At 45.9% G+C, this 22,941-nt stretch overlaps 1 protein-coding gene across 1 annotated transcript in view; it reads right to left on the reverse strand.

Annotated features, from left to right (window-relative positions):
• The window catches only part of LOC119338805 (flocculation protein FLO11-like), a 66,671-nt gene that overhangs the window by 7,288 nt on the left and 36,442 nt on the right, over window positions 1-22,941 (reverse strand). The window contains exons 2-4 of the mRNA XM_037611036.1: window positions 2,632-2,649; window positions 2,103-2,531; window positions 1,594-2,022 (exon numbers count right to left, since the gene is read on the reverse strand). Of these exons, the coding sequence (XP_037466933.1) occupies window positions 1,594-2,022; window positions 2,103-2,531; window positions 2,632-2,649 (876 nt within the window). The remainder of the gene's footprint in view (window positions 1-1,593; window positions 2,023-2,102; window positions 2,532-2,631; window positions 2,650-22,941) is intronic.

Consider the following 22,941-nt stretch of genomic DNA (forward strand, 5'->3'; position numbering starts at 1 on the left):
GGTTAGGCCAGCACCCGGAGGAGCACTGGCCCGGGGGGGGGGGGTAAATAAATATGACCCTTGGGTATGCAGAACCCAAGGGAAAAAGGCTTAGGTGGCAAATGTAAAAACCAAGGTTGGGCCTTGCTGGAGGAGTTTTATTCAAAGCGAACTGTCAAGGGGGTCCCATAAATCACCCAACCGCGTAAGGAATGCAAAATCAAGGAACATAACACCGGTATGACGGAAACTAGGGCGGCAAGAGTGGAACAAAACACCAGGCATAAGGCCGAGCCTTCCACCCTTTACCAAGTATATAGATGCATTAATTAAATAAGAGATATTATGATATCCCAACATAATCATGTCCATCATGGAGCAATCTTCAACTTCACCTGCAACTAACAACGCTATAAGAGGGGCTGAGCAAAGCGGTAACATAGCCAAGCAACGGTTTGCTAGGAAGGGTGAAAAGGTTAGAGGCTGACATGGCAACTTGGGAGGCATGGTAAACAAGTGATAGGTAGCGCAGCATAGCGATAGAACGAAGCAACTAGCAAGCAAAGATAGAAGTGATATTGAGGGTAATGGTCATCTTGCCTGAAATCCCGCAAGGAAGAAGAACGAGTCCATGAAGAAGATAAACAGATGTAGTCGAACGAATCCTCACAACTCCGGAACGAAACCGAAGCTAACGAGAGAAGCAAACCGGAAAGAAGGATACAACATGGTAAACACACAAGCATAAACATGTCATGATGCACAAACAAGTATGATGCATGTCCTGTTTAAAGAGGCATGGCATGTCAATATGAACAAACAAAACTACAAATTAAGTGGAGCTCAATATGCAACGAGTTGCATATTGACAAAACATCACATTTAGATTATTTAGTTCGCTCTCATTTAAGCTACTCAACAATATTAAATGTTGGTAAACATGGCAAGAGGTGAAACATATGGAAACTACCTATCTAGGCAAGTTTAAATGAGGCCGGAACAACAAACAGCAATTCCGAAAAATCCCCATATGACATTTAGCAATTTAAAGCAAACACAGTTTTAACCATTTAAATGTTGTTAACATGATGCGGATGACATAATCAAGGTTTATGCAATTTTTATGAAAATGTTGACATCTAATATGATAGGGAGCATTTGGTGACCATGGCGGAACAAAAGGGGTGCCAGGGCAACGATAACGAAAATGGTGCCACGGCAACATTCCGGTGATCCGATAACTCAAGGAGATACCGGTGCAAAAGGAAGTGTGACGTGAGCGAGTCATGCAAGAGTGTGGGGTGCTCCCGGTAACCGGGTTCCCATGGGTCGACGGCATGGCAAACGAGAAGGAATGCGCAAGCGACAATTTGGACACGGTGCAAGCACGGGCATCTCATACAACACACATGCATTCGTTCGTGGGCGTCGTCTCGGTGGTATACCTTTGAAGCGTGCATTTTTGGAGCGGTTCGAGTTCGTTAATGGAAGTACTTCACGGGTCATAGTGGAAGTAGAGGTACACGTTCGTATCGAAGAGGTACTTGATGACTCCAAGCCCTTCGCGGTCGACGGTAGTCGTACACGGGTCTTCGTGATGGTAGGCGTACACACTTTGTAGTCGAACTTGACATCCACGAGATCGACGGTAGTGGTCCTTGTCACAAACCATGCAAAAGGGCGCTCGTTCGGGCATCGGTCTTGACGAAGGTGACCCTGGTGCAAGCGATTCAAATCTATAGATGACTTGGTGAAAAACCCATGGCCTCGGGTAAGTGTGGCACTTGGAGCTCGTCGTGCGGGGCTGGGAGTCGACCTGAGCAGCTCGGTGGACATGAAGGCAGCAGCAGGCGTCAACGGTGCAGCAATAGTAGGAGAGGCGGAGCAGCGGCAGGAGGGAGCACGACACTGCGAGAAGGAGGCCGAGAAGGTGGCGCTCGACAGCTTGCTGGAGCGGAGCTCGGCGTTGTCCGAAACTAGAAGGACACGAGGCGAACGGGGAAGGAGTGCGATAGCGTCATCTTGTAGAGCAGCGTCAGCCTCCTGCTGGTCAACAGAGGGAGAGGGTGAGGACACCAGAGAAAACAGAGAAGGGAAACAAGAGGAGAGGGTGGCGATGTGACCTGGTGGCCGCCGGTGATGTCGTCGGGTGAGCGGCATGGGCCTCGGGCGTGGATGTAGCCACTTGGGGTCGGCGAATGGAGGCAGGCGACGAAGGAGCTACCGAAGGACGAGGCGGCCGGGATGGACGGGACCAGGTACGGGGCTTCAAGGCGAGGATGGCACGACGAAGGGTCGGGATGAGGCCGGACGCGAGGACGAGGCGAAGAAGGAGCTACAGGGGAGCGGCTAGAGATGGTGGTGGCAGCGCCATGGCTGCGAAGCTCAGGTAGGGCGATGGGGAGGCGCAGGGTTGAGGGGATTGAGAGGATGCAGCGGGGGTTAGGGATAGCGAGCGAGAGAGATGGGGGATCGGGGCTGCACGAGTGGGATCGAGCAAGTGGCGGCGCAGGGAGAGAGTGGAGGGAGAGATCGAGAGGAGGGGGTCGGGGCTAGGCTTAACAGGGCACCGGCTGGGCTGCGGATGGGCCTTGGAGGCTGGGCCTAGGAGGCTAGATGGGCTGGTTGTAGCTTCGGAGCAAAAAGGCCAACCTTCTCGCTATTTCCCACCTATAGAAAAATAGACAGAAGGAAAAGGGAAGGAAAGAAATAGCTAGGGGTTTTGGAAAATGCTGAAACTTCTCCTACAGAGTCTAAGAATTATACTTAGCCCAAGAAAAGAAGTTTCACGTGATATGGAAGAGTTTAAGTCAAACTCATTTGAATTTAGTTCAAATGGTTTGAACTAGGACGAGGTTTTAGGAGTGCCCCAAAATATTGAGACTTTAGGAGGAGCCTCAATAAAAGAGATAAGAATTGTTGGCAAAGTTTGAGGCAAGGAATTGAGATAGAAAATGCATGGAACTTAAATCGCAGGTGTGTTATGGTGATTCCAAAGATAATGGAATATTTTTAATATAGCTCCCTAAATATTAGGAGGATATGTTATAAAGAGAAATCACCATTGTGAATATCCCTCGATTTAAATGGACCGAGTATCCATACAATTTTATTTAGATGAGTTTTTTTAAAAGGGGGTGCAAGATGACATGATGCAATGCACATGATGCAGAGATGAATGCACGAACAAAAAAAATCACACGATGAAACTCGGAAAACATGGAAGGCATCAGGAGCGCCGGTCTCAGGGTGTTACAATCCAGCCCTCCACGGGGTCATCCTGTTCATCCAGCCCTCCACGGGGTCCTGTTCATCCAGCCCCAACTGGCTCGATCGATCAGGGTCCTGTTCATCCAAAGACAATGCCACGAGGTCCTGTTCATCCACCCCCACCGCTCAATGTTCATCCAAACCCCCCGCAATGCTCACTGTTCATCCAGAGGCAGCATCGATCGACTTTAGTTAGCAGCAGCAGCGAAGGAATTGCTCGATCGGGTTCAGTTAACTGCCATCTATCGATCGCTCGGGTTCAGTAACGCGTAACCTGCAGTGCAATCGCTCGGGTTCACTTAGAGCCCAACGCCTCACTCGGGTTCAGTTAGAGTCAATGCCTCGCACACACGCACGTACGTGTAGGAGAGAAACGCGCATCACTCGGCCCCCGACCTCCCACCGTAACCGGGAACTTGCCGAAATTTTCCTCGCCCTCACTTCTACCATGGTTTTTTTCGTCATGGACGGCCCAAAGAATGTCATGCAGCTGCATCTCCGGCCCGCCCAGGACGAAAAGCCCATTTTCTGTCATGATTTTTTGTCATAGAAGTAGGAGACCACCACATCTATGATGATACCGGGTTTTGTCACAAGTATGACAGAAAAAATTTCGTTCGGCCCAAAATGTCACAGATGTGTCTTTTTTTTGTAGTGTGAGTTCAATGATGCTCGCATAAAAGTAAAGAATTGAAACATAACAAGAGCATCGTGACGCATATGACAAGCACATTTAAGCCTAACCCTCTTCCTACACATAGGGATTTTTTGAGCAAATAGTTCATGGGAACAAGAATCATCTAGCATAGGAAGGCAAAACAAGCACAACTTCGAAACTCTCAACACATAGAGAGGAAACTTGATATTGTTGAGTTATGTAAAAGCATATGTTCCTCTCTCATAATAATTTTCAGTAGCATCATGAAGAAATTCAACAATACAGCCATCACCTAAAGCATTCTTTTCATAACACATAAGCATAGCAACTTTGTTACTCTCCACATAAGAAAATTTATTCTCACGAATAGTGGTGGGAGCAAACTTGTAGGACCTTGAAGTATGTCCAGAGGGGGGGGTGATTAGACTACTTGACAAATTAAAAACTTAACCTTTTCCCAATTTTAGAGTTTGGCAGATTTTAGCTTTCTTAGGACAAGTCAAGCAATCATCACACAAATCAAGCAAGCATGCAAAGAGTATATAGGCAGCGGAAATTAAAGCATGCAACTTGCAAGAAAGTAAAGGGAAGGGTTTGGAGGATTCAAACACAATTGGAGACACGGATGTTTTTGGCGTGGTTCCGATAGGTTGTGCTATCGTACATCCATGTTGATGGAGACTTCAACCAACGCAGGGTAACGGTTGCGCGAGTCCACGGAGGGCTCCACCCACGAAGGGTCCACGAAGAAGCAACCTTGTCTATCCCAGCATGGTCGTCTCCCACGAAGGACTTGCCTCACTAGCGGTAGATCTTCACGAAGTAGGCGATCTCCTTGCCCTTATAAACTCCTTGGTTCAACTCCACAATCTTGTCGGAGGCTCCCAACGGACACCTAGCCAATCTAGGAGACACCACTCTCCAAGAACTAACAAATGGTGCGTTGATGATGAACTCCTTGATCTTGTGCTTCAAATGATAGTCTCCCCAACACTCTACTCTCTCCCATAGGATTTGGATCTGGTGGAAAGAAGATTTGAGTGGAAAGCAACTTGGGGAAGGCTAGAGATCAAGATTCATATGGTAGGAATGAAATATCTTGGCCTCAACACATGAGTAGGTGGTTCTTTCTCAGAAATGGTAAGTTGGAAGTGTAGGTTTAGTCTGATGGCTCTCTCCACGAATGAAGAGGAGGTGGAGGGCTATATATAGCCTCCACACAAAATCTAACCGTTACACACAATTTACCAAACTCGGTGGGGCCGATTCAACAGACTCGGTCGGACCGATTTAGTAACCCTAGTGACTGTTAGTGATTTTCGGTCGGACTGACATGCAACTCGGTGAGACCGATTTGGTTAGGGTTAGGGCATAACGTAATCTCTGTAAGACCAATTACACAAACTCGGTAAGACCGATTTTAGTAATAAGCTTTCCAGAGAGTTGGTCAGGTAAACTCGGTGGGACCGATTTTCTCTTTTCGGTGAGACCAAAATGTTACAAAAGGGAAATAGAGAGTTTACATTGCAATCTCGGTGGGACCGATCGCTCACTTCGGTTAGACCGAAATGTTACGAAGGGAAACAGAGAGATTACAATCCCATCTCGGTGAGGCCGAGATCCCTATCGGTAGGACCGACTTGCCTAGGGATTGTGGCAGTGGCTACGGCATTTGAAATCGGTGGCGCCTGGTTGGAAGAATCGGTGTAACCAATTTTGGCTTTGGGTTTAGGTCATTTGTGGATGTGAGAAAGTAGCTGAGGGTTTTGGAGCATAACACTAAGCACGTGAAGCAAGAGGCTCATTAAGCAACACCTCATCCCTCCTTGATAGTATTGTCTTTTCCTATAGACTCAATGTGATCTTGGATCACTAAAATATAAAATGAAGAGTCTTGAGCTATTGAGCTTCAGCCAATCCTTTGTCCTTAGTGTTTTGAGGGATCCACTTTCATCATCCATGTCATGCCATTCATTGAGCTTTCCTGAAATAGTAGTCTTGGAATAGCATTAGCTCAATGAGCTATATGTTGTTATGAATTACCAAAACCACCTAGGGATAGTTGCACTTTCAATCTCCCCCTTTTTGGTAATTGATGACAACATATAGATCAAAGCTTCGACAAATGATAATAAGATTGAAAAACATCGTCGCTTTGAGAAGTATGTGATAAGCAAGAGCTCCCCCTAAATTTGTGCATAGTTTAAGATTTGCTTTGGACTGCAAATGCACAAGGAATTAGGCTCATGGGTTACTCTTCCATGTCACATACATCTTGGTAGAGCGCTCAAAATAATAAATATTGAATACATGCACTCATCACCAAGCAAAGTGAATGATCACATAGGATAGATAAGATAATATCATCAAACATGCATAAGTGTAGCTTATGATCAAACACATGATCATCAATGTCTCACAGGTAATGCATAGTATCTCAAGCAATCAAAAAGCAAACAAGTTTTAAACCACCAAAGCAAGAGAGAACAAAAGCAACACTCTCTCTCTTGAAGCCTATGATCTGTACATTTTTCTCCCCCTTTGGCAACAAGTTACCAAAATGTTCATAGAAAATGCATAGTGCTAGATCAACTCTCAGGCTTGATCTTCAGTTGGTGGTGTAGAGATGGCTCCTTGGATGAAGGCTTCAGTTGATGTAGAGGGAGCTGGAGTTGATGCTGGAGCTGGTTGCACTAGAGCTGTAGGAGCTGTGGCTAGTGCAGATGATGTTGCTCTAGTGTCTAGCACTGGCACTGCAGCTGACCTGTGAGCTCTAGGCACTCTGGCAAATACATTAGTGGTAGTCTTGCCCTTCCTCTCCTGCATGTCATCTTGCAGCTTCTCCACAACTGACTGAATCACAGTTACCTTGACATCAAGATCATAGAATTTTTGTTCCATGATTCTCTCCAAGCTTTCCTGATTCTGAATTAAGGTGGCCAACCCCTTCTCAATCCTCAGTGTTGATGCTATCAAGTAACCAAGCTGCTCCTGCTTGTTCTTCAAGAAATACTCAGATGCCTCCTCTTGAGTTGGCATCTTGGCAGCCTTCTCCTTCCTTGCTTTCTCCTTCTTCTCTTGAGCTTGAACTGATGATGGATCATCCTCATTCATGACAACCTCATTGTCCTCAAAGTCTGGATAGAGTGGAAAATGTTCCCTATCCAATAGATATTTGCCTGTGCCCACCTTTGAGTTAATCAACTCCTGAATCTGAGGGGCATATCCACAACTCCTCTTATGATCTGCTGTAGTCCTCTTAATGGTTTCCACTATAAGGCTCATGACCTTGAATTTCTGAGGCACATCAAACAAATGCAACATGTTGATTGCATGCCCTCTGATCATGCTGTGGTCACCAGACTTAGGCAATAGAGTGTGCCTTAGGATCCAGTTGATTATAGGCAGCCCTGACAAAAGAAAGTGGACTGGTCCAAAAGAGAAAGTCTCTAGGGCTTTGTTTGGGATCTCCTTGTCATATGTGCCATGGTATTGTGTCCCATTTTCTTCTTGGCATATACATCCAGATCATCATCATTTTCCTTTGGGGCATTTATCAAATTTGCCCACTCCTCAACAGTTGACCCGTACCTTGTACCTTCAGACATCCAAACTATCCTTCCATCTAGATAGAAGTGTGCTGTGGAGTAGAATTGCATTATAAGTTCATCATTCCAGTTGGTGAGATTCTACCCAACAAAATATGCAACTCCACAAGCAACAAAACTGTCTTGCACTCCAGGATAGTGTTCTTCATTTTCCTTCATGTAGGTCCAGTCGACCCACCTCATATCACACACAATATGCTTTTTGTCCAACAAGATTGTCTCATAGAAGTCCTGCTGTTCCTTTGTATGGAACCTGTAATCAACAGCAGTTCTTCTCCTTGTGTCATATGGATCTGCCATCCTCCATAGCCTCAATTCTGAATCTTTTCTGATGTTCATGTCCTCAGCCATAGGATGGGCATCATTGTGGCCTGGTATCTTAGGCTTGAGCTTCCTCATAACTTGTCCATCTTCATCTTCCTCCTCAGCAATCTCAGGCACTGGGGCCTTGTTCTTCTCAGCAGCTGGAATACTCCTGGTATTCCTCTTTGGTGCAGACTTGGCCTTGGGGGCAGCTTTGGGTGCTTCCTTGGGCTTAGATGTTGTAGCCCCTGATCTAATGGCATCTCCCATAAGCTTTGGTGCCTTTGGTGCTGGTGCAGCAAGCTCTTCTTCTTCTTCAATCATGGAAGGTTGACCAACAACTCTGGCTATGGTCTTCTTGACTCTTTCCTTCCTTTTCTATCCTTCAGCAGCTCGCTCTTTGGGATCAGGCTTTTCAGGCAGTTGAGTTGATGCTCTGGCTTTGGACATTGGTTGTCTTCCTGCAGGCCTTTTAATCTTCATGCCTGGCTTTGTATTCTTAGCTGAGCCATACTCCTTTTTGAGTACTACTTTCTTAGAAGTAGCTTCATCCTCTTCAGCTCTATAATCATCATCTTCAGAGTCTAAGATTCTCTTCTTCCTTTGCCTGGTAGCAGCCTTAGGCAGGTTGCTAGGAGTGCTCCTGCTGCCTTCATCTGAAGTGCTGGAGGGACTAGTGCCCTCACTCATTTGCATCTGCCCTTCTGACCTGTTCTGACTGTCACTCTGGTCTGACATGCTGCAAACACTGACTGCTGACCCTGTGAAGAGCTATAGATGAGATGGAGTGGATGAGCATCACAATATGCAGAGATTTTTGCAAAAGAATGATTTAAAAATTCAGTTTTAGTTTTCTACAGGAAGCATTTCGGATCAACCGATTTTCAAACTCGGTGATACCCAAGCAGTTTTGGAACCTAAACTGATGAACTTGGTTGGACCGAGTCACAGTTTGGTGGCACCGAGACTGCTAGGGTTTCACAAAGTCCTAAAATCGGTCACACCGATTAGCAATTCTCGGTCAGACCGAGAGCTACTAGTGCAATGGCATAAGCCAAATCGGTGGGACCGAGTTTTTCAACTCGGTGGGTCCGAGATGGTTTCGGCGGAAACCTAACCCCAAATTTTCAAATCTCATCTAATCTACGGATTGCATTGACTGGATAGGAGTGTTTCAATCGTGGCAAGAATCAATAAGAACACAATGTGCTAGGAATCAGACGAGGATAGCATAGTAATCGAGTCCATACCCTAGTTCGGCGATGAACTCGCTACGGCGGCAACGGCGGGGTTGAATTCCGTTGACGGTGGCGGAGACCAGTGACAGGAGGCGGCTGGCGACGAGGAGACGATCCGGAGACCTTGGAGGCAGAGCGAGCTATTGCGCGGGCGAAGGGGTTCGGAGAAGTTTCCAAATTTTTTCCCGTGACTATAAATGGCCCGACCCTGTCGGTGTGACCGAGTGGAACAACTCGGTGACACCGAGATGCATAACTATGTCAGTTACAGCAACTCGGTGTGACCAAAAAGTTCAAATCGGTTGCACTGAGATTGAAAACCTAGATCGACTTAGTGATCTCGGTGGGACCGAAATGGAGGAATTGGTCAGACCGAGAATCACAAAGAAGTTTTGGAAGTTTAAGTCTATGACGAATCGGGGACTCCGAGTGCTCCTCACACAGAGTGGTTCGAATCTGACTTGATCAAATTTTGTGATGTAGCATGAATAGAGTTTGAGATGAGAAAAGCATAGATAGCTAGAGAAAGTTCTTAGGCATTCTTGTCCATCCACTTGGCCAAAAGAAGGAAGAACCAAACAATCAAAACAACAAGTGGATGTCCTTGAATAAGTAAAATATGCACCAACATGCTCACACAATAAGATGGCAAATGAAATATGTGGCAAAGCATGCACAACCAATTCTAGCATCTATCAAACAATTGGCGATGACTAGGTCATCTATATATGAGTATATTGACTTAGGAGTCAAATGATAAACATTTGATCATAGGTCATACTCATCGTTTAAGCTCAAGTGGGGTTACCACTTTTACATAATGCATTGATGTGTTCACACCATTAGAGTTTCTTTGACTCAATTCTTAGAGTTAAGCTCCCCCTAGATGTGAGATCCCCTTTTAGAGGGATGAACTAACCTTGGGTTTTGTCGATGATGACTTCATGCAGGTGTTGAAGATGTGGATGCTCAATGTTGATGTAGATCATTTGGAGCAATCCGTTGGAGTGAGTTGCACTTTCAACATACCTACATGGGTTAGTCCCACAAGGAACAAACAAGAATATCCATAGACATAGAGTGATGCACACACAAGATAATGTCCATGAAATCATTAGGTTACCTTGTCCCTTGCCTTACCAACATGAGGGTTTGTGACTCCTTGAACTAGTGCAAGATGTGGAAGTTGATTGCACTTGTCCTTTCCATAATGATATGAGTGAAACATGTTGGCGGAGTCACCCTCAAGAACTCTCTAGTTCTTTCTCTTCAGGATCCACATCATCTTGATGGGAATCCTTGGAGTTGTAGTTGTACTTGTTGAAGTAGAACTTTACGTAGTCCTGGGAACCCACTTGACCGAGACCTTAGGTTCTTCTTCAAATGCATCAATCTCTTCTTGAAGCTTGTCCTTGCCTTTATGGTCTTGTGGTGGAAGATCATCTTGAGCTTGTGTTCCCTTGAAGGAAGTAGGATCATACTTCTCTTGTTGAGGAACAAACTTAGTCTTGGGGTATTGATCTTCTTCCCACACAACTCCATTGGCATTGAACTTTCGTTCAAAACCAACACCTTGATTCTTCCGATGTCTTCCTTGCTTGCGTACAATTTCCTCGAATTGCTTACTCCCGGCAAGGCTCTTGTAAACACCTTTCTCTATAATTCCCTTCAATAAGCTATTTTCTTGCTCAAGTGTAACTTGGCTAAGAGAATCATTAGTGGAATCAAGAGAACTACTAGAAGCAACAATATTGGATTTGACATTATTATTGTTACTACTAGAGGAAGTATCTTTCTTGTACTTATTACTAGACTTGAATTGAGGCATGTAAGTAGATAGGAGTAAACGCTTGGAAATGTAAGAAGAACTTTTCTTATGAAGATCATCATTGATTGCTTTTAAGAACTCATGCTCTTGCTCAAGATTGAGCTTTTCAAAGCATAACTTCTCATGAGCCCTTAAAAGTTCTCGATGATCTTTGAAGATAGTTTCATGAGCCAACTTAAGAGTGTTTAGTTCTTTAGTTAGAAGCTCAATCTTCTCCTTATCATTGTCATTCGTTTTATCTTGATTAGCATGATTAATTGAAGTTTCATCATAGAATTCATCAGTAGAGTTGTCAACAAGTAAATGATCATCCACAAGCAAGTCATCTTCATCACTATTGAAATCAACATACTTAGGATGTGTTACCTTTGGACCTTTGGCCACGAAGCATCCTCCAATTCCTTCATTTGGTGAATCAAATATGTCGTAGGAGTTGGTTGTCACAAGTGCTAGACCGGCAACACCTTCATCTTGAGTATATTCAAAGTCGGAGTTATAGCTTCTCTCGGAGTGATGGTCAGAGTCGGAGCCGGAAACCCATTCACCAACATGAGCTTGATGTCTTCGTTTTGTGTAGCTCCTTCATGACTTGTCCTTCCTTTCCGAATCCTTGCTTCTCCGTGAGGATCTTCGTTCATAACGATCATCTCTACTCCTCCTCTCTCTCGGTGGTGATTCTTCTCTTTTGCTTCTTCTTTTTAGAGAATCTTCTCTTCTTTTGTAGGGTGGCGTACACTCATTGGAATAGTGTCCAGGCCTCCCACGATTGTAGCAATTGCGCTCTCGACTAGAAGATCTTTTGTCATGGTAAGACCTTGACTTGGAGCTTCTTTCTTTGCTTCTACTCTTGTAGAATTTGTTGTAGTTCTTCACCATTAAGCTCAATTCTTGATTGAAGGTTTGTTTCTCACTTGATGATGTGGGGGTTTCACTTGAGGCTTTGTAAGCACCACTTGACTTGTTGTGAAGTTCCTCCTTATCCTTGAGTGACATCTCATGAGCAACTATTCTTCCAATGACTTCTGTTGGCTAGAGATCTTTGTAGTTTGGCATCATTCGGATCAATGTGCACACGGTATCATACTTTCCATCCAATGCTCTTATGATCTTCTTGATGATGAATTTGTCGGTCATCTCTTCACTCCCTAAGCCGGCAATCTCATTTGTAATAAGAGCAAGCCTAGAGTACATTTCAGCGACACCTTCACCATCCTTCATTTTGAACTTGTCAATCTGACTTTGGAGCACATCCAACTTGGATTCCTTGACGGATTCGTTACCTTTGTGAATATCAATCAAAGTGTCCCAAATTTCCTTTGCATTCTCAAGACGACTAATTTTGTTGAATTCTTCGGGGCACAATCCATTGAAGATGATATCACAAGCTTGAGCGTTGTATTGCAGCATCTTCAATTCTTCCGCATTAGCTTCATGGTTCGGCTCTCTCCCATCAAAGAATTCACCTTGCAAGCCAATACAAATAATATCCCAAACGGCGGGGTTATGTCCGAGAATATGCATTTTCATCTTATGCTTCCAACTAGTAAAATTAGTACCATCAAAGTAAGGACCTCTACGGTGATAATTTCCCTTGCTAGACGCCATACTCTCCTCGGTTGTGAAACCACGGCTATGACAACCAAAGCTATGGAAATCAAAGCAAATGGAGACCAAAGCTCTGATACCACTTGTATGACCTTGAAGTATGTCTAGAGGGGGGTGATTAGACTACTTGACCAATTAAAAACTTAACCTTTTCCTAATTTTAGAGTTTGGCAGATTTTAGCTTTCTTAGGACAAGTCAAGCAATCATCACACAAATCAATCAAGCATGCAAAGAGTATATAGGCAGCGGAAATTAAACCATGCAAATTGCAAGAAAGTAAAGGGAAGGGTTTGGAGGATTCAAACACAATTGGAGACACGGATGTTTTTGGCGTGGTTCCGATAGGTGGTGCTATCGTACATCCACGTTGATGGAGACTTCAACCCACGAAGGGTAACGGTTGCGTGAGTCCACGGAGGGCTCCACCCACGAAGGGTCCACGAAGAAGCAACCTTGTCTATCCCACCATGGCCGTCGCCCATGAAGGACTTGCCTCACTAGCGGTAGATCTTCATGAAGTAGGCGATCTCCTTGCCCTTACAAACTCCTTGGTTCAACTCCACAATCTTGTCGGAGGCTCCCAAGTGACACCTAGCCAATCTAGGAGACACCACTCTCCATGAAGTAACAAATGGTGCGTTGATGATGAACTCCTTGCTCTTGTGCTTCAAATGATAGTCTCCCCAACACTCAACTCTCTCTCATAGGATTTGGATCTGGTGGAAAGAAGATTTGAGTGGAAATCAACTCGGGGAAGGCTAGAGATCAATATTCATATGGTAGGAATGGAATATCTTGGCCTCAACACATGAGTAGGTGGTTCTTTCTCAGAAATGGTAAGTTGGAAGTGTAGGTTTAGTCTGATGGCTCTCTCCACGAATGAAGAGGAGGTGGAGGGGTATATATAGCCTCCACACAAAATCTAACCGTTACACACAATTTACCAAACTCGGTGGGACCGATTCAACAGACTCGGTCGGACCGATTTAGTAAACCTAGTGACCGTTAGTGATTTTCAGTGGGACTGACATGCAACTCGGTGAGACCGATTTGGTTAGGGTTAGGGCATAACGTAATCTCGGTAAGACCAATTACACAAACTCGGTAAGACCGATTTTGGTGATAAGCTTTCCATAGAGTTGGTCAGGTAAACTCGGTGGGACCGATTTGCTCTTTTCGGTGAGACTGAAATGTTACAAAAGGGAAACAGAGAGTTTACATTGCAATCTCGGTGGGACCGATCGCTCACTTCTGTTAGACCGAAACGTTACGAAGGGAAACACAGAGATTACAATCCCATCTCGGTGAGGCCGAGATCCCTATCGGTAGGACCAACTTGCCTAGGGTTTGTGGCAGTGGCTATGACATTTGAAATCAGTGGCGCCGGGTTGGAAGAATCGGTGTGACCGATTTTGGCTTTGGGTTTAGGTCATTTGTGGATGTGAGAAAGTAGCTGAGGGTTTTGGAGCATACCACTAAGCACATGAAGCAAGAGGCTCATTAAGCAACACCTCATCCCTCCTTGATAGTATTGGATTTTCCTATAGACTCAATGTGATCTTGGATCACTAAAATATAAAATGAAGAGTCTTGAGCTATTGATCTTGAGCCAATCCTTTGTCCTTAGTGTTTTGAGGGATCCACTTTCATCATCCATGCCATGCAATTCATTGAGCTTTCCTGAAATAATAGTCTTGTAATAACATTAGCTCAATGAGCTATATGTTGTTATGAATTACCAAAACCACCTAGGGATAGTTGCACTTTCAAAACTCAACAAAATAACTATCATGAGAGTGAAAATTAAAATCATGATGACAAGTTTCATGGTTATCATTATTCCTTATAGCTTACATGTCATCACCATAATCATCATAGATAGGAGGCATTCTTTCATCATAATAAATTTTCACATCAGAAGTTGGGGGACAAAAAATATCATCTTCATCAATCATAGCATCCCCAAGCTTGTAGCTTTGCATATCATTAACATCATGGCTATTCAAAGTATTCATACTAACAACATTGCCATCATGCTCATCATTCATGCCAGTCATTTTATTAAATTCTTCTTCTATCAATTGAGCACAATTTTCTGAACCATCATTTTCAAGAAAGATATTATAAAGATGATCAATAATATGATGCAATCTCAGTTCCATTTTTTATGTAGTTTTCTTTTATAAACCAAACTAGTTATAAAACAAGAAACTAAAAGATTCGATTGCAAGATCTAAAGATATACCTTCAAGCACTCACCTCCCCGACAACGGCGCCAGAAAAGAGCTTCGTTGCTGGTATGTGAGTGCTCCTTTCCTAACCTCCCCGGCAACGGCGCCAGAAAAAATCTTGATGTCTACTATGCAACTTTATTCTTGTAGACACGTGTTGGGCCTCCAAGCATAGAGTTTTGTAGGACAGTAGCAATTTTCTCTCAAGTGGATGACCTAAGGTTTATCAATCCGTGAGAGGTGTAGGATGAAGATGGTTTCTCTCAAACGACCCTACAACCAAATACAAGAAATCTCTTGTGTCCCCACACACCCAATACAATGGAAAATTGTATAGGTGCACTAGTTCAGTGAAGAGATGGTGATAAAAGTGTAATATGGATGGTAGAAATATATTTTTATAATCTGAATAAATGAAAATAGTAAGGTAGCAAATAGTAAACAGGCACAAAAACAGTGTTGCAATGCTTAAAAATGAGGCCTAGGGTCCTACATTCGCTTGTGCAACCTCTCAACAATGCTAACATAGTTGGATCATATGATTATCCCTCAAAGTGCAATAAATAATCACTCCTGAGTTCCTATTAGCGGAGAACAAAAGATAGGAATTGGTTGTAGGTCACAAAACCACCTCAAAGCTATTATTTCCATTCGATCTATTCAAGAGTTCGTACTAAAATAACACAAAGCTATTTTTTTCGTTCGATCCATCCTAGAGTTCGTACTAGAATAACACCAAAGCAAATTCATATTCATAATACTCAATGCATACAAAGAACTATAAAGAGATCCCAATATGTTTCTGTTGGAGAAAAATGTGCATCAACCCCTATGCATAGATTACCCCAATATCACCGCGGGAATCTGCGAGTTGAATGCCATAACACATATCAAGTGAATCAATGAGATACCTCATTGTCACCTCAAGTATTCATATTGCAAGACATATGTCATGTGTTCTCATCTCTGAATATTCAATCTGACAAGACAAAACTTTGAAGGGTAAAGATTCAACTCATCATAACAAGAGTATAGAGGGGAGAAACATCATATGATCCGACTATATTAACAAAGCCCATGATATAGATCACGAGAGAGGGAGATCAAACACATAGCTACTGGTACAAACCCTCAGCCCTGAGGGTGGACTACTCCCTCCTCATCGTGGTGGCCGCCGGGATGATGAATATGGCCATCGGTGATGATTCCCCCCTCCAGCAGGGTGCCGAAATGGGGTCTAGATTGGATCTCATGGATACAGAGGCCTTGCGGTGGCAGAACTTCTAATCTAGGGCTACCCCGAAGGGTTTCAGAATATTTGGGAATTTATAGTGCAAAGAGGGGGTGAGGGAGACCACCGAGGTGGGCACAACCCACCTGGGCGCGCCCTGGTGGGTTGTGCCCCCCTGGGGCACCCCCAGGTGCAGCTCAGGCACATTGGGTTCCTTCTGGTCCAGAGAAAAACTCCAAAATGTTACGCGGTGTTTGGACTCCATTTGATATTGATTTCCCGCAATGTAAAAAACAGCAACTGGCACTGGGCACTGGGTCAATAGGTTAGTCCCAAAAAATGATATAAAGTTTCTATAAAATGATTGTAAAACACCCAAGAATGATAAAATAATGGCATGATTACTTCATAAATTGTAGATACGTTGGAGACGTATCACACACACACACACACACACACCTCTTATTGAGTGCAGTTGTACCCTCCGTTTATCTACTAGGCCTCTCACACCATCGTCCCCGAGAAGCAACTCCACCAACCCCCCTCCAGCACCCTAGCTCAGTCTCTCTCCCAACCATATTCCTCTCCAACACATGTATGGATGCCCATCGATCCCCCTCTATGCGTAGCTAGGTCTCTTCTTCTCCACACATGTACCAGTCGATCTACCTCTCTAGTTAGCCCCCCTCCCCGACACATGCACTGATAGATCGAACGCTATAGTCAGCTCCCCCTAGTACACAAAATATGCCCTTTCCCCTCTCATGTTCCAGTAGGCCAGCCGTCCAATATCTTTGACGTGCGCACACGTAATTTCATAGCCTCTCTTTATCGATCTCGCACCCGTACACTCCATCCCTCTCTTCGTTTCTATCGACACCACATGCTGACGATCCCTCCTCTCTCTTCTCATGGATCACATCCTCTGTATGATATATCTAGCTAGGCCTTAGTTTCACACACATTGCGTAAGTTCCATTTTTTTGGTTTGAGATATCGTCGACACATATTCCCTATCGATTTCTCCCGCACACAAATACACTCACGAAATCACCCGCATAAAACACGCAGGAATGCACACACCATCTCTCTCACAAATCCCCACATAGGTGGGGTACATGCAGGAAGAGAAGAGGTGCATGCAGCGACGCACATACTCCTGTCTCTGGCCCGACCACACCCCCGCGGGTACTCCGTGGAGCTCAATTCTATACCAAAAAGGCAACCCACAATCTGAAAATTTGATGCCTGTAGTGGTTTTCCACTTGATGGAGGGTCGTGTACCACGCATGAACAAAACAAAGTGTGACACGTTTTATTTAGAAATCGGCTGCACTATATATAATATAGGCAGGATACGATGCTTTGCTTGCTGGGCTTGGTCTCTTCACAGTTCACACTCTCTCACACAAGATGGCGGTGGAAATCTCTCTCACTGCTTGTCACTGATCTTGCCGAATCCTGCCCGCGGGCAAAAATGGAGGATGTGCAGCGTTGCTCTGGTCGCTAGCGTCGAGGCAGGAAACCCGCTGCCGGCGCATCCCGATCTGCGTTACACGCCGTTCTCCCGGATGAATCTCTGATGCAGTCGGGCCTTTGCCCCTTGTTCACTGCCACATCATATCGCGCTCGGCACCGCCCTTCGCGTTACACCCCGATGACCCTCAGGTACAACTTCCTCTGAAACTGTCCTTACTCCACTGCCCAACTTCCCACATCGCTGCCTGTGGATCTTCCCTAGTTCTTTCCCTAAAATGTAGCTCTATCGGCGTACTTTCCATGTTGCAATCTCCTCCTCACACCATTTTAGATAAAGAATAGCGACGCTTTCTTCCCTTAGGCCAAGGAATACGCTTTTTTTGTCGTTGTATGTGTCATCAACTATTATTGGTCAGTAATTGTTTCCTTTCAACCTATTTTTTGCAAACAGAGTTATCCATTCTACCTCCTTGCTATTGTGACCTTTTGGTGAACTACACAAATCGCTTTTTTCTTTAAGAGTGTCTTGTGTAGTTCCACTAAAATGTCACATGGGCAACGTCTCCACATTCCAGTGGGACTGCACAAAGGGAGATCGGTTTTACTATCCTCCTCATCCAACCGCGAGCCTAATCTTCTCCAAGAAGTGGTTAGTTTTATGTGTGATTGCAAAGGTGACTGACTTCTACTTGTGTGTGTATGTTTCATCGACAACTAATGGTGCCACTATTAATGTAATAACACTTGTTCAATATCTTTGCAAATAGGTGTCATGGAGGAACCACGACCACCTATGGGGCTACGAGCCCCTTTCTGGTTCGGCGGGGGATGGCACATTGCATAAAGAGCGGAGAAGCATTAGGTAGCACGGCAGAGCTCATGCAGGAAGTTTTTACCCAGGTTCGGGCCGCCGCGAGGCGTAAAACCCTACTCCTGCTTTGGTGGACTGATGGTGGATTGTGGTGGAAAACTCAGGGTTTTTCCCCGGCAGGGTTGCCTTGGGACAAGAACGGCTATGCGCTATGATTGTATCAGGGTTCGAATCCTTTCTATGGTTGCCACGAGCCTCCTTTTATAGATCAAGGGGTCACCACAATGGCAAATCAGTCATTATGCACTGATTAGATAGCAAACAGTGCCATCATACCTAACCCTGCAGGCTAACAGAATTCATTAAATGCGCCGCTCAATGTCACATCATAGCTCGCCCAGTAGGCCCTGGGGCTGATTCTCCAGCTTGGCGCGTGCTCGCTCGACACGTCACAGGACGAGTGTTGCTTGTATGTATTTTCTGTAGAAGGTGGCTGCCATGTGGCATATAGCAGCCACTTAGTCACCTTGGAGCTTGACATCGCATTGATTGATGACATACGTCGTGGTGAGCTAGTGCGGTGTAGTGGCTTGCCTTCGCTAGTCCCGGCAAGCCTGCCGGGACGACGTGGGGGGGGCTTACTTCCGGGGATAACCTTGCCTTTCTGGTTTTTCCACCCATCGCGTAACACGAATGGTGGTGGGACCATTCTTGTAATGGCCCATGAATGACTTTAACACACGGGCGGGTAACAGCCAAATCACTCTTCCCATCATGCCCTTATCCTCAGCCACGTATGCCACATGCATCGAGTGGAGTAGGTAACGGAGGCACGCGGTGCGCAGGGGCGTCAAGGCAAAGGCCCGGTCTTCTAGGATTGGTGGAGGAGGGTGGTGGCTACTCGTTGGGGAACTAGCCCCTAACCCCTAGCTCGCCTATAAAAGGAGGAGCGGAGGCATTCATCCATATCCCTCTCTTTCTCCGCCTTGCTTCGTCTTGAGTATGCCGGAAGGAAGAGCCCGGCCGGGCCCCGGGCCCAAGCTTGGGTCTTTGCATGGACCTTAGGGGAGTGCTTGGGCAGCTCGGTGGTAGCACCGGAGGTGGCGAATCTGGTGCGTTTGTTGCCAGGCTGCCCATAGCTTCAACTCTAGTGGGAGGTGACACAAATTACACCGTGTCGAGGCCCACAATGGTTGCGGGGCGCGGTCGTCAACTGTGGTCCATTTCTCCTTTCCCCATGGCATCGAAGAGGGGTCATAGGACGGGCTCGCCGTTAACAAAGGGGGACCTGACCCTCCCTCGGTACTGTCTGCTTGTCGGGCAGGAGGGCTTTTTCCTTCCATGCACGCTTTCCAAACGTGCGGTGATCTCTGAGGTCGGGACCGTTGGGGACAAGCATGCTCTCTGTGGAATTTCCCGGAGAGCACGATGTCTATCCCGGTTGCCGTGATGGGGTCTTCAGATGGCAGCGGTATGGGGGCAGCGGCAGCCCATGACACGCCAAGAACTGGGGCAACTGCTCCGACGAGTCATGTTTGCCGGTGACTCTGCCACCCACATCTGGGCTTCCTTCAGCATCAACCCCTACGCTTGCCCTCCGATTTCTTCCTCCTTGCTGGGAAGCGGAGCCGTCCTGATCCTGGGGAGGCGTTGAATCCCAGCTAGGCCTGCCCCTTGCCTCATTGGACCCTCCCTATAATACCCTGAAGGAGATGGACAAGGAAAAAGGTATCACGGGGCACTTATCTTTTTTCAATCTTAAATCTGTAGGCAGTTACCAAATTTTAGTTCAAATAATGTAATCCCTTGAATCCATGTTTGTGTTCTGTAAGGTTTGTACTTGTTTGAAGCATATTAATGAAAAAGATAAACCTTGTCGGGGACTAGTGCATGTATATGGCCATGTAGAGGTGGAATGCCTCTATAATTAAAATAAATGAGTTTCCCCGGTAGGCTATCCTACTGGTACCCTCTGTTTGGCTGTCGGGAAGCTGTGCTTGCCGGGCACAAATCATAATGAGGGACCCCCCTCCCACCAACCTTTCTTAATCAAATGCCACTGCGACCATCCTGACCGAAGCAACGTTCGAGTCAAAGGATTGGAGCACCTAAGTTTCAAAAAGTGGCGAGGTTTTCCTATGCACAAGTTTATACTTACAGAACACGTATGGATAAGAGATATAACTTATCTGTTTGGCCTGCCAGAGGTCAGAGTGCTGGCTTGTCTTCTCATCTCTCCTTAGAGACAGAATCCACAGCAGGATCCTGTAGACTATGCAGATGAGAATGATGCCAGATGCAACCTTATCTATCTGAGGATGGAATGCTCATGATATGCTTATGGATGCATGCAACTTGTGGGCCCCCGCAGTGCTTCGTTTCTTTCTCTGTCGCTCAGGGTCTGTGAGGGAGTCCTAGATTAAGGGGTCCTCAGATAGCCAGACTATATACATGGGCCGGAGTATTGGGTTATGAAGATACAAGATAGAAGACTTCTTCTCGTGTCTGAATGGAACTCTTGTTTGCGTGGAAGCCAAGCTTGGTGATTCAGATATGTAGATTCCTTTCTCTGTAACCGACTTTGTGTAACCCTAGCCCCTCAGTTGTCTATATAAACCGGAGGGTTTAGTCTATAGAGACAACAACAATCATAATCTCATAGGCTAGGCTTCTAGGGTTTAGCCATTACGATCTCGTGGTAGATCAACTCTTGTAATACTCATATTCATCAAGATCAATCAAGCAGGAAGTAGGGTATTACCTCCATAGAAAGGTCCTGAACCTGGGTAAACATTGTGTCCCCTGCCTCCTATTACCATTAGCCTTAGACGCACAGTTCGGGACCCCCTACCCAAGATCCCTCGGTTTTGACACCGACATTGGTGCTTTCATTGAGAGTTCCGATGCATCGTCACCAGAAGGCTTGATGGCTCCATCAATCTCTACAACAACGTAGTCCAGGGGGAGATCTTCCTCCCTGGACAGATCTTCATATTTGACGGCTTCGCACTGCGGGCCTATTCGCTTGGCCATCTAGAGTAGATCGATAGCTATGCCCCTGGCCATCAGGTCAGATTTGGCAGACTAAATTTTGTGGCCAATATCCGCGGAGACTTGATCTTCGACGGATTCGTGCCCATGACGACTGTCCCCTGCCACCACGATGAACATGACCTAAATCTGTCATCTGGCCGCACTCAGGAGATAGCGCCTATAACCGCTCTGGCCCTAGATCCAGAGCAGACCGCATCGTCCGAAGACAGGAAGCTTAATCCCGCCACGGGAGCCGCCGACTTAGCGGTGCTCGAGCTGCACACAGACCCAACATCGAGCAAGGCTTGTGTCACCGGAACCTTGGACTCGTCTCCGGCAAAGGTTCCGGACCGTGTGCATCCGCGTCCGTCGAACCTGATTGGGCGTGGATCTTGGAGTTCAGCTCCCCGGACATCTTCCAGCACTCACCTCTAGGCGATGTGCTAAACTCATTAAAATCCCTCTCCTTGTCTGGGGACTCTCAGCCGTACTATGTCCGGCTCGAATGGGAAGCGGATGACGAAGAACTTCGTTTCCCACCCGCCACCCACTTATAGCCATTGTCGACGACTTAACCGACATGCTTGATTACGACTCCGAGTACATCGACGGTATGGACGACGATGCCAGAGAGGAGCAGGAACCACCGCCTACAGGGCGTTGCATAGCCACCTCCTCGTACGACACATGGTGGATACACCCGAAGAAAATAACGGCGACAATGAAAATCCAGTCAAGGATAAACCTCCTGAGATATAGCCAAAGCGTCGATGTTAGCGGCGCCGCTCTACGCCATGCTGTAGTAAAAATAGCAACACCGTCACAGGAGAAAATAACACTCCGGACGACGCTGAAGACAATGAAGATCCCATTGAGCCAACCTCCGAGCAGGAGGAACGGGAGGATGGGCAAGTTAACCCTGACTAACAGGCCACGAATGAAGAGTCGGAGGATAGCAACTACCTTCCGCTCTCCGAGGACGAGGTGAGCCTGAGTGAAGAAGATTTTATCGTCCCTGAGGAGCCCGCCGAATAGGAGCGCTTTAAGCGTCGGCTAACACTACAAAAAATACACTTCCGTGATGATACGTGTTTGTCACAGTAGGTCGCGTTTTTTGTCATGCATGTACATCCATGACGATTTTATGACAGAATCAAGATAGTCATACCTGTGCTGTCGTAGAAGTGTTCCATGACATTAGCAAAATTATCATCACGGAAGTGACCACTCCATGACGATAAATCGTGTGTCACAGAAGTGCTTTCATCAAAGGTGACCGACATGTGGCATCCACCGTAACGCAACGCCGGTAAGCTATCGGGTCGGGTTTTGGATCCGATAACCCGTTAACAGCCCCGACCAATGGGAAATTTCCACGTGTAAAATTCTTATTGGCCGGACGAAGCACGTGTCAGCTCGTCACTGGGTCAGATAGACGCCTATGATATGTCGACACGTGCCACGGCCCACCACTGGCCCATTTAGCTTACAAAGCCTGCCCGTTGACTTGGTCAAAAGTTAACGGGCTGGCCCATGAAAAGCCTGTTAACAGTCTCTTTGCAAATAGCCCATTTTAGGGCCCGTTAACTTACGACCCGTTAGGCCCTAAAGGAAATCAGCCGAATAACGTCATGTGGGCCGTCAAAAATAACACCAGCCCATTTCA

The sequence above is a fragment of the Triticum dicoccoides genome, chromosome 7B (genome assembly GCF_002162155.2).
Source record: "Triticum dicoccoides isolate Atlit2015 ecotype Zavitan chromosome 7B, WEW_v2.0, whole genome shotgun sequence".
Lineage (NCBI taxonomy): Eukaryota > Viridiplantae > Streptophyta > Magnoliopsida > Poales > Poaceae > Triticum > Triticum dicoccoides.